A 12,658-nucleotide genomic window follows, 5' to 3' on the forward strand; every position below is an offset into this window, starting at 1 on the left:
CCCTAAACGCATAAGGCAGCGTCAGGATTGTAGGCCCGACGATCGCCGTCGTCAGATGAAACCCCGCATGCCACCACTTCCCTATATCAAAACAGAGAGAAAAGCATAACTGCGAGCTTAAAAAATTCGCTTAGTATTGATGACATAATCAATGTCTATCTTTTTTTGTGCTCACCTTTTGATTCGAGAACAAAGACTGCTCCGGCGTCAGAGTCTAGGCGGGACTCCTGGAACGGGTCCGATTGCGGAGGTTGAGCCATATTTGGGTGGCCTGGACTTTGAAGCTGGAGAAAACTGACTTCTTGGAAGCGTCGAAACCGAAACTAAGCCTACATACCTTAGCCGCCCTAGTACGTGAAACGGAATATTAAGTAGTAGGCTGTTGCTATGACCTTAGTAAGAACGTAATCCATCGGCTTTGGTAGGGAGATAAAAAAAGGAGGGCTAAGGCTTTCTTTACTTGTTTCAATTTGAAGGGAAATTACGCGATTAACCTGTGCAAGCATCTGACAGAAACATGGGTGGCAAAGGGCGATTCGGTACTTTGAAACATTGGTGGAATGAGGAACTAAAGGCAATCCAAGAAACACTGAAAGCGGCCTTGCATCATATCTAGAAAAAGAAATACTTGTAGATATGAGAGAGAAGCAGAAATGCTAAAGCAACCTTAATGCAGAACTGAACAAGATAAGGTGGAGAACCTGTCATGAGAAATGTTCTTTGTTCCTGTCAAAAGTCCATCAGAAAGCAATTGAAATACATAGAGCAGCGCATGTATTTCTTCAGCTGATCAGCTTCCTTTTCACTACTGCTGTTTGTGATCGAGCCCTCTTGGAGGGTAACGCGGAAAAGTTTTCTTTACCTGTTTTGATTGCTTGGACGAAAATTTGCGGCAAGGCACTCGGAGAGACTAGGATTAGTGGAAGTAATCAAAATCAAATGGAACGGAATTCTATCATTGATTGAGACGGCTAGCTGATTGCTTTACTCGTATGGCTGACGTTAATATTAGACCACAGATAATTCCAAGTAGGTGAATGGTAAACTTACAATTGACTGGGTCCTACAAGATAGAAAATAATTGCTTGCGCTTGCTTGGCTGTCTCTAATACGCAATTGGATCACTAACGGTCTCTAATAGTGTATCCAAATTATATCATATCTAAATTTTATTTTTTTAATGCTTATTTGGCTCGATATTTTTATTTATATTTTTTAGTATCTGTTTGACTAGTTTTTTTTTAATTTATTTATTTATTAAAAATAAAAGTTGTAGCAAACATAATTTTGAGATATTTTTTAGAAAACAAGAACAAAATCTGAAAAAAAGAATTTAAAAAAAAACTCAAAAGAAAGAGGCTTTCTCTTCTCATTTAAAAAAAAAATTTATTTTATTTTAAAAAATCCTTATCTATTAAAAATAATCTCGATATTACACCATAAAAAAACTTTCTTAAAAAATACTTTTTATAATAATTTTAACTAAAATTAAAATTTAAAAATTATCCTGTCAAACAACTTATTTATAAAAAAAATTTATAAAAGTAAGTTTATCAAATTATTTTAATTTAATTTTAAAATTATTATTTTTTATAAGAGTTTCATGACTTTTGAATTAAAAAAAATCCAACCAAACAAGCTTTTAATATGGAGTATCTTATATTAAAATATAGTAAAAAATTTTAAAATTCATTAAAAGAAATATGTATGCAGGTAAGATAAAAAAAATAAAAAAAATTATATCCATTAGTAAAATTAAGAATTATATGATATAAATAAATGAGTTTTTAATAATTAAATAAAATTAATTTAATAAAAAATATATTAATACATATCGTGAATGGTAAAACATAGTTTCAATATAATATCAGAACAATACAATATATGAGTTTTTACCATTTTTAGAGTCCATCATAATATATTGCACGGTAGATATCACGTATACTACGTTATTATAACTATGACCTAGAGTGAAATTTCTGAACCTAATGCATATGGTTAATGCTTAGTCATTAGTCAACCACGTCACTGCTAAAGAGCTTGAAAGTGTTAGCATCAAGAACCAATTTCCTGATAGAGGAAAACGCGCCCATGATTCCCACACCTGTGAAGGCAATGATGATGAACAAATTGAGCCAGTAGGTGAAAGACAATCTTGAAGGCTTATGGGTCATGTTGTAGAGAAGCATAGGGAGGATGAAATCTAGCGGGATGAAGCCGATAGCGCCCACAACACCGCTTATATCACCGAAGAAAGGAAGCATCGCTGCCATAAACCCACAGAATATCACATACAGTGACCGGAGGATTAGCCTAGGGATCAGGTTCCTTTTGGAAAACATCCCTTGTTTCACATCGGCTGATTGCTTTTCCATGATCTCATAAGCAACTTGAGAATAAACCTGTTTTGTGTTTGGAGAAAGAATATTACCCCAATGCAACTAAACAAAAAATGGAAATGAATCAACAGAATACAGTTTCTCCATGATTTGACCGCAAGCGAGCATATGGATAGCTTACCAAGCCAATGGCTAAGAGTTGCAGGAGAACAAATAAAACTGCAAGGCCAAGAAGCATGGTTGGGGCCAAGGAAGGTGCTTCATCTGGCATCAGACTCTTGAGAATGTTTGAATTAGATTTGTTGCCGAACACCCAGTATCCAGAGACTGCAGCAGAATAGAAAGTAAAGAAGGCCACAGTGTAACACATCAGCAGTCCTTTTACCATCTTTCCTGTAGCAGGCGGAGCCAGAGTTGCCTGTAACAATGAGAATCTTCAGAGGAAAAACGAAGAAGGTTCAAAGCCTTTCAGTAGAAAATCTCAGAATCTTCCAGCTCAGAAGGTTCAAACCAAATATAAAGATTCATGCAAGAGTTGAAATTACTTGTATTTCAGGAAGTATCCCGTTCCCAAAAATTGCAGCTATTATGGAAATGGAAGTGAAGGCACTAAACACCCTTGCTGAACTTGAAGATTCTAAGGAATAGTCCCGAGCGGGGGCATTTTTGGATAGACCTGCCGTAAAAATTACAAGTTATTCAAATCCAGGAATGAAGCTACAGAGGTGTCTCTACATATTGATAATAAATGAAGAGAATTCTGCTCAAAAAGAATGGCGGAAATTATTAGAGTCTTTAACTCAAAGGATAGTTATCTTACAATAATAGAAGCAATCAATTCTTTTAGGTTTCTAGTTGTTTGAAGTTAACTCATTATGCCAGCAGGTTTAGCCATTAAAAGTGTGTTTATCCTCTTGTTCCATTTAAAGTCTCAGTGACTCGAAGCTAAAAAGCTTCCTTCAGAAAGTAGCAACTTGTGATCACCAAGTCTATTCATTGGTTGGGCTTGATATTAAAATGTATTTAACACATTTATGGAGACACCTTCAGCATAGCATTGAATCACTCACATGCTTGTCAGTACGAAATCTAAACCAGTCAACCTAATCTGCTTTCTGCTTCAAACAAGAAAAGAGAACGAAGGCTGGACCGTGTTTTGAATTATTTGAAAAGATATGTTATCATCAAGAAAAATAAGAACGTTCTCCACCATATGACCCAGTTTATCTCTGATTTTTTCTTCCAGGCAGATATAAGAATTATGAATGCTTAAGTCTTCTACTTAACAATAGTAACAGCTTATAAACAAAGATTTTAAAGCAGGTCAATGATTTCTATACCTGCATGAATGCAAGCACCAACCACAAGGAAACTGTACCCCAAGCAGAGAAGAAGCGAAATTAAATTGATATGTCTGAGGGAGTGGAAGGATGGAAGCTGAGAGAGAACTATCATCACCACTGTCACCATTGCTATAAACTCATACAGCCTCAAGGATCCATTGGGAGAAAGGTTCTCATACATGATCTTTCCACAATCAAAACAGGCAAAATTACAAGAGATAAAGAAGAATAATTAGTACTGTCATTCACCCATGAATCACTTTCATTAAGTTTCATATTCATTAGTACATCTAAAATACTATGATAGCACAAAATCCCCACCCAAAATGTCAGGAAAAAACCATCATTCTTATCAGCTTTAGTTTGAACCAATGCCAGTACAACACAGTTCTAGATAATATTTGGCCAAATCTTTTACTCCGAGTTTTCTCCTGATTCTCATCTCCTAAGCAGTGACCTTTAGATTTTATTGCTCCGTACACAAAGGTCCCCATCTTCAAACCAGAGCTAGCCACGAGGCCTTACCACAAGAAGGAAATAAATGATCAAATAACTGACTGGGGCAACAAATGAAGGGTACCTTATCACTATCCTTGGAAAAAACAAAGTAGGTAGGTATCAATCATCCCTATCCAAGCTTGTCCACGTTACAAAGAAAAACTTTTGTTCACATGCTTTTATCAGATAAAACTTGCGGTTGTTAATGGCAAGACTTGGCTTGCTTTAGAAGCAATCACAATGCTTATCTATATATCAGACCCCAAACCTTCCATATGTAATCAATAGACGGAGGGCCATACCTTAAGGCACTGCCCCGCAAGCAAAATCGCTCCTATTCCGACCCCTGTATTGATAGCAGTTTGGATGAATATAACAAAATAAAACATCCATCCAGACCCTGCATGAAACACATGAGAGGTAAGATTTGAACCCAATTTACTTGCTCATTTAGCATTTCCTTTTTTGCTTTTGTAGACTTCTTTCTAAATATACAATCAACAAAACCCACCTACAGATAAATGAAAGAATTTAGAAATACAAAAATTCAACTTATACACTGTTAATGAATATGATAATAATTCTTATGAATAGTACTAGCATACTATTATATATTTTTCATTCCATTAACTTTTTGCTTTAGAAAAAGGTTCCAAAACTATAAGAAATAGTGAATTTACTGCTAATCATCATAGGACAATGCACACCTTCATTTCCATGGAAAATATGCTAAAGAAATCATCTTAAACGACGTCGCATCAAAACCAGTTTTGTCCTTATTGAGCTCTTTTATATTTACTTCCAACCTATCAACTAAAGCCACGTACACATTTTTTGCATCATGTGATGTCGAAATGGCAAAAGCAACCTAATTTTTATTCTCCGAATGACGTCAACTGTCTTTAAGCTGCCCAAAACCCAGCCCATAAAGGATGGCGACTTAGTAGTATAAAATACTACTGTAATAATTAATTAAATGATCCAACTTTTACGCTTACTGAAGACTGACAACTAAAAAAAGGGCCCGAAACAAAACGCTACCGGTCAACACGAAGCAACCATTGCATGATCGAGTAAGAAAAAATATTGCTAGTTGTTACCTAGAACGTCGGCGGCGAGCTCGCGGAAGCGGATGTGGCGGCGACCAGCTTTTTCGCAGTGTTCAAGCACCCTGGACATGAGATAGTAAGAGTAGAAGGTGACGCATCCCAACGCCGTCAAACAGAATAAGCCGAGGCCCCACCCCAGTCCCCGGAATGCGTAAGGCAGCGTCAGAATTGTGGGCCCGACTATCGCCGTCGTTAGATGATACCCCGCATGCCACCACTTCCCTATCAAAACCCAAAAAAGGAAAATGACAATTTGCTTTAATCTTATATATAAACTTAGAGCTTCATATTCAAGTCTTGATCTCTAATGAAAACTGTGGTTCTACACCTTTTGATTCAAGAACGAAGGTTGCTCCGGCATCGGATTCCAGGCTGGATTCTGGGAAAAGGTCTGGTTGCGGAGGTTTCGCCATTCTTAGCGCGCACGTTAGGCAAAGATGGAGGAGGATGAGAGTTAAGGTAGTTTTTGGAGGGTGGCGAAACTAAGCTAACGTACGCCAGCAGCCACTGGAGCAGGGCTGACGAAGGAGTAATATTTGTATGAACAACTTACAAACAGAGTTGATTTCGTCTGAAATATAAAAAGAATAGGGGGGGTCCATGTAACTTTTCTATTAGTTCTATATTTGTTTTTCTAATCTTTCAATCGGATGCGTAATTACCGGACTAGCATTATGGTATAAAGGGTGGTTGGATGAGTAAAGGATGATTTCCTTTGGATGGGGGGCATGGAGAGTCTTTCATGTCTGTCTTGCGCAACCGATTTGGACGGGACGAGTCAGTAAGTTTTCCGGTTTGAAGAAGTACTTTTTGTGAACAATTGTATTGTAATTCTAGATTTTGAAATCAAATTGCAATTCCATCGACATCAACCAGAGAACATTGGATTAGAGCTTGAATAAAAAAATTACAGTCAGAAAAGTAAAAATCCAAATGTGAAACAATCAGATCCTAGTTGAACAGCTCAAAAAGCCTAAGCTATCTAACGGACTTATGTTCAACAAATACTTGAACATCAACAAAACATCAATAGAGCGATGTCAGTCTTCACTGTTGCTGCTGCTTTTTCTCCGCAGCTTCTGCAACAGATTTGTTGTAGTCCTCCAAATCTTTCTTGTATGCTTCCATGGCTTCAGCAGCTTTGGCATTCCAAACATTCTTCTCTTCCTCACTAATTTCCTATAAAGACAAAGCCCAATGTGAGTGAAATAGATTTAGAATTGTAACTGCAGAATTGGGATTTGGGACAAATTCATACCTTCCATTTCACTGAAATCAGAGCATTAAGAGTAGCATTGTTGATTCCTGGTCGCTCTTGCATCAGGGTTTTCCTTGCTTCCTTACTGAACAGAAGGAATGAAGAAGCAGGCTTCTTGGGTCTGTTAGGGTCAGAGCTCTGCTGCTTCTTCTTCTGGCGTTTCTCTTTGGTCTTCTTAATGATATTTTCCGTCTTCTCTTTCTTCTTAAGCAGTTGAAGAGCTTCTTGTTTCTGAAGTTTCATCATCTCCTCCTCTTCCTTTCTAAGACTCAGAGCTTCTTCCTCCTTTTTCTGCTTGTAAACCTCCATTTCCTGCATGTATTTCTCCTTCATCTTCTTCGCCATCTGCAATTTAAAAAAAAAAATTTAAGAGATCGAACCAAGCAAGTAAAAAGTTTATGGAAATTCGTGTCTTTTTCCACAGATCTAATACCTCCTCATAAGTCCCTCTTTGTCCTTCAGTCATGTTCTTCCATTCTTCGCCAGTGATTTTCGCAACCTCCAGGACGTTCTTGTTCTCTGCAAGAAGAGCTGCCCTCCTCTCATTTGAGAACAAGAAAAATGCTGACATCGGTTGCTTTGGCTTCAATGGATCCCTTTCTTTCTTGGTCTTCTTGGTCTCCTTCTCTGCTTCCTGTCTGAACTGCAAGTACTGTTCAAGTAACTGCATGGCAGTCTTCTGCTTATGCTCATCTTCTAAGAGCTTCATGGCTTCGCACTCGCGCTTCTCTTTTGCAATCACCTGCAAATATGCCTCCTTTTCTGCGTGATATTTCTCTTCGTAAGGCTTCTTCTCTTCAGCAGTAATGGTCTTCCATTTCGCCCCCAAAATATTGGAGACCTCTTTGAAATCTGCCTCTGGATTCTCCTTCTTGACCTAAAATCAAACCTCCCCAAATTAGCACAAGAAATTGAGACTGAAAGTTAAAAAAAAAAAAATCATTATTCAATATTTTCAGTATCCAGTTCGCTAAATTTTACCTCGTTCCATTGATCTTTGCACCATAAGATATAAGGCGGAGCTGGCCTTTTCTTTTCAGGACCTCCCTTCTTCTTCTCTTTCTTGTCCTGTTCCTTGTCTTTCAAAGATTGAGCAATTGGGAAAGTCTGAAGAAAAGAACCAAGAATTAGAACCATCCAAACCTAAAATCAAGAAAGAAAGAATAGACAAATCAAGAATAGAAAAAGTACCATGGTGGGCCTGAACTCCTTCATCTTCTGTAATTTCTTCAACTCCGTCTGCAATTTCTCTTGTTCTTTTCCCTTGGTCTCAAGCTCCTCCTCCTTCATCTTCAGCATCTCATCTTTCTCCTTCAATAACTCCTCAGTCTTCTCTTTCTCGATCCTCAACTTCTGAAGCATCTCTTGCATTTCCTGCAAGTCTTTCTCGAAAGACTGCTGCTGCTGCTTACCCTGTTTCCCTCTGGCGGCAACCTTCCCTTTCTTGGGGGAAGTGAGAGGCTGAGAGAGCCCCTCTTGGTTCTCTTTTGACGGATCGGCTTCCATTGGGGAAGCAACTGGAGTCGGGGAAGCCTGCGAGAGCTTTTGTGCCAGGATATTCGCTTCATTTGTTGATGGGTTTTTCTGTTTCAGGGCTTTCCTTCCGTTGTTTCTTGATTTCTTGGGCACATAAACAACCGCTGCATCAGCCATCATGGGGAAGGGAAGAAAAATGGAGAGAAAATGGGTTTGTTGAGATATGAGCGGATAGGATAGTTGAGAGGAAGAGCGGTGCGTTTATAAAAGGGGAGCGCAACGGTCCGATTTTTCAAATTCAAAAATAAGTTCTTTCAGATTTAAGAGGGGGCGTGGCGTCCAGCTTTAAAAGTTTTTTGACCGTTGATGGGGATTGTTTGGATTTATTACCACGAAAGGGAATATTCCCCAAAAAACTGCCTGCATTAGTTTCTTGAGCTTTTAATCAAGGGAAATAATCCATGGTGTAATCCCCTCATTTAGAAATATACTGATATTTTTTGAATATTTAAAAATTTTGGATTTAATGCAAGAACTTTAATAATACAATGTATTTTAGGATGTAATATACTGCACAGGTGCCAGTACCCTAATCATGTATGCAGCAATGGGCAGCAATCAATGAATTTTAGAATCGAGGTTACAATTTTTAACGCATGGATTACAAACAAGTATGATTCATCTATTCATGGATTCTATTCCTGTCCAGTAATTCCCTGTATGAGGCAGAGAACGATGAGTGACTCAGCGGCGGGAAACAGAGGAACCACTGGCATTCAGAGGATAGAAGGCCAGGGTTCATCTAATAGCTATGAAGGAGAATCACTCAGGCTTTTGCACTGTCAAAATTTCTGAGACAAACCAAACTCTAGAATGGGGCAGGGAAATTTCTTAACTAACCATTAACCATCATTTCCATAATCACATCGTTCCAAAAGTCCATTGGTCCTGGTAAACACCAATGTAGACAGTCATTCTGAACGACTGCTGTTTTGTTCTCAGCAAATGGCTGAAACTGACGGTATGGTCCTGGGTGCCCATCTGGCCTCAACAATAAGAGATTTGTGAAGTCCAGAAGCTTAAGTTTCACCCCATTGTCAGCAGCTTTTGCTGCTGTCTTCTCAAACTCTTCCAGTTCAACATTGCGTAGAATCCTGTTCAAGTCCTTTATTTCAATCTCTCCTTCTTTAGCTGGTGTTGTCCTCCGACAAGTCCCTCCATTATGCCATTCCCCATTCTCAAAGTGATCTGGCGTGGACGTCCTAAAAAAGATCAAGCCCTTATGCTTTGATGTTGCAATGAAGTCCATGACATAGTGGAGGGTTTTGTTGTAAGCATAAACAAATCCTAATTCTGTCAGGTTTTTTTCGGGACATATATGGCAGCCAACTACGGTATCATTCTCATGGTAGATCGCAGCCTTGAGAAACCATTTTCCAGTTGAGATTATCATGTAATCTAAGCTCTGGTAGACATCTGTCCATGTCTTATCAAGCTTGTCCAGATGCAGCTGAACTTCAGCTGTAGAAACACCATTGTTATCTTCAAAAATAGCAGCCTTTACAAGAAAGGGAGACCAAATATTTGATATTGAGAAATTGTATGACGGGAAATGCCATCTCTTTGATTTGTATTCCTCATCATGATAAACTTCAACAGGTTGTTCAACCTGAAAGTTTTATGGAAAAGTAAATATCATTAATAACCACTCCACAGAACAAAACATTATGAACAAGGAGATAGTTTTGCTTACAGCCATAGTAAACATACAATAGTTTAAAGCCAGGTAAATATATGCAGAATAATTTGCTGTTCAGTGTTAAAAATAGTACAAATTGCTTGGCCACTAAATTCATAAACATCACAAAACAAACCAGAAAGATTTAGCGCACAAGATTTCAGGTGCTTATTCAAAACAAAATACGTGAAAAGAACTAAGTCAAACAATGACCATCCACTGCACCTCTCCTTCTAGAATTCATTATCAAGACAAAATGCTTCAGTGTTTTTTCTTTAATAGATAAGTCAAACAAGGCTTCTTGCTTTAGCAATTCCACCACAATTTTAAGTCAATAATAGATCTAAAAACATAGCTAACATAATCAAAATCTCAGGTAAAAGATTGCTAACCAAGGCCGATTAGTGACCAAGCAAACAGATCAATCACTTTATCAACCTCAAAGTGATTTACACATTTCTGTAATCAAGCCTTTGCCTTCATATATCCAGATTTGACTCATCAAACTTACAGAACATTGAGATAGCAACTAAAGGGAGCAAGAAATATGACAGGGTTATTAGCTACCAAGAACAGCACTAATGAAGTAAGTCCCTTATAACACAATGACACATGGGTGAGAAAATATCACGGTTTTGATTAGTGACAGTATATTTATCAGATTACAAAAAGTTTCACAGTCAAACTTTTCCCTGTCTTGACAAAGTAAATCCATGTCATTTAGAACAGAAAGAAAGATTTTGTATGTGCTAGTGCCTCATGTATCTGCTATCTGAGCACAATATGATGGAATGCTGATCTTTATCAGCAGGAGTGAAGTGATTCTGCAATACCAGATGCAATCAACAACAAACAAAGCACATGAGCATGTTGATGCACGATATTTGGAAAATCTCACATGCAACCCTTAGGAAGTGCAGCGCAAACACTTTCACAGGATTCAACAAAATACCCCAAATTTCCAATCGTTTTAAATTAGCATCAAAGTGCATGAGTCATTATTCACACAAGCCTAGCATTTAAGTTGGTTGTATTAGTTACCAAGCCAGCACATCAACTAGTGAAGTGACAATAACCAAAAAATCACATAGGAGTGAAATACCTTTGTTTACCACAAAATCAAATGATAATACTGTCCAATGCTCTCAAATTAATAAGTTCAAAGGCATGGTTGCAACATTAAAATAGTTTGTAGAGAGAAAAGTATGATAAACACTAGCAACCACTAAAATAGCTTCTACCCTAAGATAAATTCCTCACCATCTAGTTGATCTAGTTAGCAATGTTGGGAAATATAAAACCAACAGATCAGAGTGACCAGCAGAAGCATGGTCAGTCCATAACGACAGGTCCCAGGATCACAACCTGGCTCTAACAACAGAGTAACTTTGCTAACCAATATTTTCTTTTCCCTTCATGGTACCTAAGATAACTGATTTCATCTTTTTCCTTCTATGAGGAGAAAGAGAGAATTAATCTTTATTTTAGAACTGGTGCAAGTCATATACTAGCACAGAAGTACACAGAAAACCATATAATTCTTATGATAAAGTGGAAAGTCGAGGCCAGGGAAGCCAGATTTTTTTCTAGTTTATATCACCCAAAGACTGTTAAAATTTGCTATAACTGTTGAAACACATACTGTTGTGAGCATGCACAGCAGTGACTGCACATGGTTGCGAGATATGGAATCACCAATCAAAGCCCATGCTTTATTTCTCATCAACTCCAGAAATCTCCCCGCATTAAATCGTGGTAACTGACAATCACGCGGTTTCCACTTCCAGTATAGATACTCAGCATCAGGTCGGCCATTCCTCAAACAATTCTGATGACCCTCTATCAAGGGGCAGCTCCTGTTGGTGTAAGTTGGGCCTGAGGGATTGGGAATCCAATCCCCTGTAAGGAGATCACACTTTTCTGCAACAATGTCTGGTGCAACCACAAATTTAAACAATTAAGCTGCAACATTAAAACAAACTCACTAAAAAAAATAACAAAACCTTGTATGTGAGATGTTAATAACAAAAGTAATAGTTCAATAAACAATGGATGGCAATATCGATCAACTTAATAAATGCAGTATCACAATAACAAGGAGAAGCTCCTTCACTCCATCCCATAAAAAGGACAGTTTTCATCAACAATTAGGAGGTAAGACACTGAACAAAGTAGGTAAAAGTACCAATCGGCTAAGAAGAACCAATAACACAAAAATCAGAACAAGGTCCACCAGAATCCAGTATTCTACATTAACATAAATCAACTTGGAAGAAACCCATCAAAATTTTCAATCTTTCTAATCAAAAACAATATTGTAAAATGTAAATCAGCAGATCTCAGAATACCAACTCTACTCACAGCTGATTCAATGTCATTGAGCATGAAAAGAAACAATACAAATAGAAAAAAAAAACGAAAAACAAAAACCCAATAGGAAAAAAGATCCAAATTTAGTTACCTAGAGGCATCTGATCTTCATTTTCAGGTATTTCAACAGCGACAGGAGGTTTCAAGTCTGGTCCTTGAACTTGCTCTTTCCCCAACACAGGGGATTCTAAATCAGATGCAGATCCTTTGGAACGAGAAACGAAGAGCCTAAAAGCAAGACCCACTAAGAGAACAGCAACAGCAAGCTTTACAAGCATGTGTTGATGCTTGTTCAGAGACCATGACTTCCAGTTTACTCTCATTTTTTTTCTTCTTTTTTTTCCTACTTTGTTTTGTTTCAGCAAACTGGAATGGCTGCACTTTTGTGGGTGCTTCCCTAAACTTGGGTAGTGAGCAAGAATCCAAATTATTGAGCTGGGAATTCAGAAGACCGACATTGGATTCTGTATCGAATTATTGAAGTACATGCTTTTATTACGGTATTAACAGATGAGGACCGAGGAGTA

At 37.8% G+C, this 12,658-nt stretch overlaps 4 protein-coding genes across 5 annotated transcripts in view; all 4 read right to left on the reverse strand.

Moving 5' to 3' along the window:
• LOC110416671 (putative GABA transporter 2) overlaps positions 1–1,140 on the reverse strand; it is a 6,213-nt gene extending 5,073 nt beyond the window's left edge. Inside the window, exons 1-3 of the mRNA XM_021428715.2 lie at positions 702–1,140; positions 176–612; positions 1–81 (exon numbers count right to left, since the gene is read on the reverse strand). The exon at positions 1–81 is cut by the window's left edge and continues 150 nt beyond it. Of these exons, the coding sequence (XP_021284390.1) occupies positions 1–81; positions 176–260 (166 nt within the window). The 5' untranslated portion in view covers positions 261–612; positions 702–1,140. The remainder of the gene's footprint in view (positions 82–175; positions 613–701) is intronic.
• Positions 1,141–1,784: 644 nt separating this feature from the next.
• LOC110422604 (putative GABA transporter 2) lies at positions 1,785–5,752 on the reverse strand. 2 transcript variants are annotated; one of them, XM_021436603.2, is made up of 7 exons: positions 5,618–5,752; positions 5,281–5,511; positions 4,483–4,526; positions 3,680–3,866; positions 2,885–3,015; positions 2,521–2,757; positions 1,785–2,402 (listed from the first exon to the last, which is right to left on the reverse strand). In XM_021436603.2, the coding sequence occupies exons 1-7, from the start codon at positions 5,700–5,702 to the stop codon at positions 2,013–2,015; spliced, it is 1,305 nt and encodes a 434-aa protein (XP_021292278.1). In that variant the 5' UTR covers positions 5,703–5,752; the 3' UTR covers positions 1,785–2,012. The 2 variants fall into 2 exon arrangements, with proteins under 2 accessions (XP_021292278.1, XP_021292271.1); XM_021436596.2 differs by having other exon boundaries at positions 4,483–4,580.
• A 375-nt stretch (positions 5,753–6,127) lies between these two features.
• Positions 6,128–8,263, reverse strand: LOC110422618 (high mobility group B protein 6-like). Its single transcript, XM_021436615.2, has 5 exons — positions 7,739–8,263; positions 7,529–7,654; positions 6,981–7,424; positions 6,548–6,892; positions 6,128–6,468 (listed from the first exon to the last, which is right to left on the reverse strand). Exons 1-5 carry the CDS (start codon positions 8,201–8,203, stop codon positions 6,337–6,339), a joined length of 1,512 nt encoding a protein of 503 aa, XP_021292290.1. The 5' UTR covers positions 8,204–8,263; the 3' UTR covers positions 6,128–6,336.
• A 261-nt stretch (positions 8,264–8,524) lies between these two features.
• LOC110412035 (protein trichome birefringence-like 23) lies at positions 8,525–12,658 on the reverse strand. Its single transcript, XM_021422448.1, has 3 exons — positions 12,223–12,658; positions 11,404–11,693; positions 8,525–9,692 (listed from the first exon to the last, which is right to left on the reverse strand). Exons 1-3 carry the CDS (start codon positions 12,452–12,454, stop codon positions 8,919–8,921), a joined length of 1,296 nt encoding a protein of 431 aa, XP_021278123.1. The 5' UTR covers positions 12,455–12,658; the 3' UTR covers positions 8,525–8,918.

Source organism: Theobroma umbraticum, unplaced genomic scaffold, assembly GCF_002168275.2.
Source record: "Theobroma umbraticum cultivar Fairchild unplaced genomic scaffold, ASM216827v3 scaffold_30.0, whole genome shotgun sequence".
Lineage (NCBI taxonomy): Eukaryota > Viridiplantae > Streptophyta > Magnoliopsida > Malvales > Malvaceae > Theobroma > Theobroma umbraticum.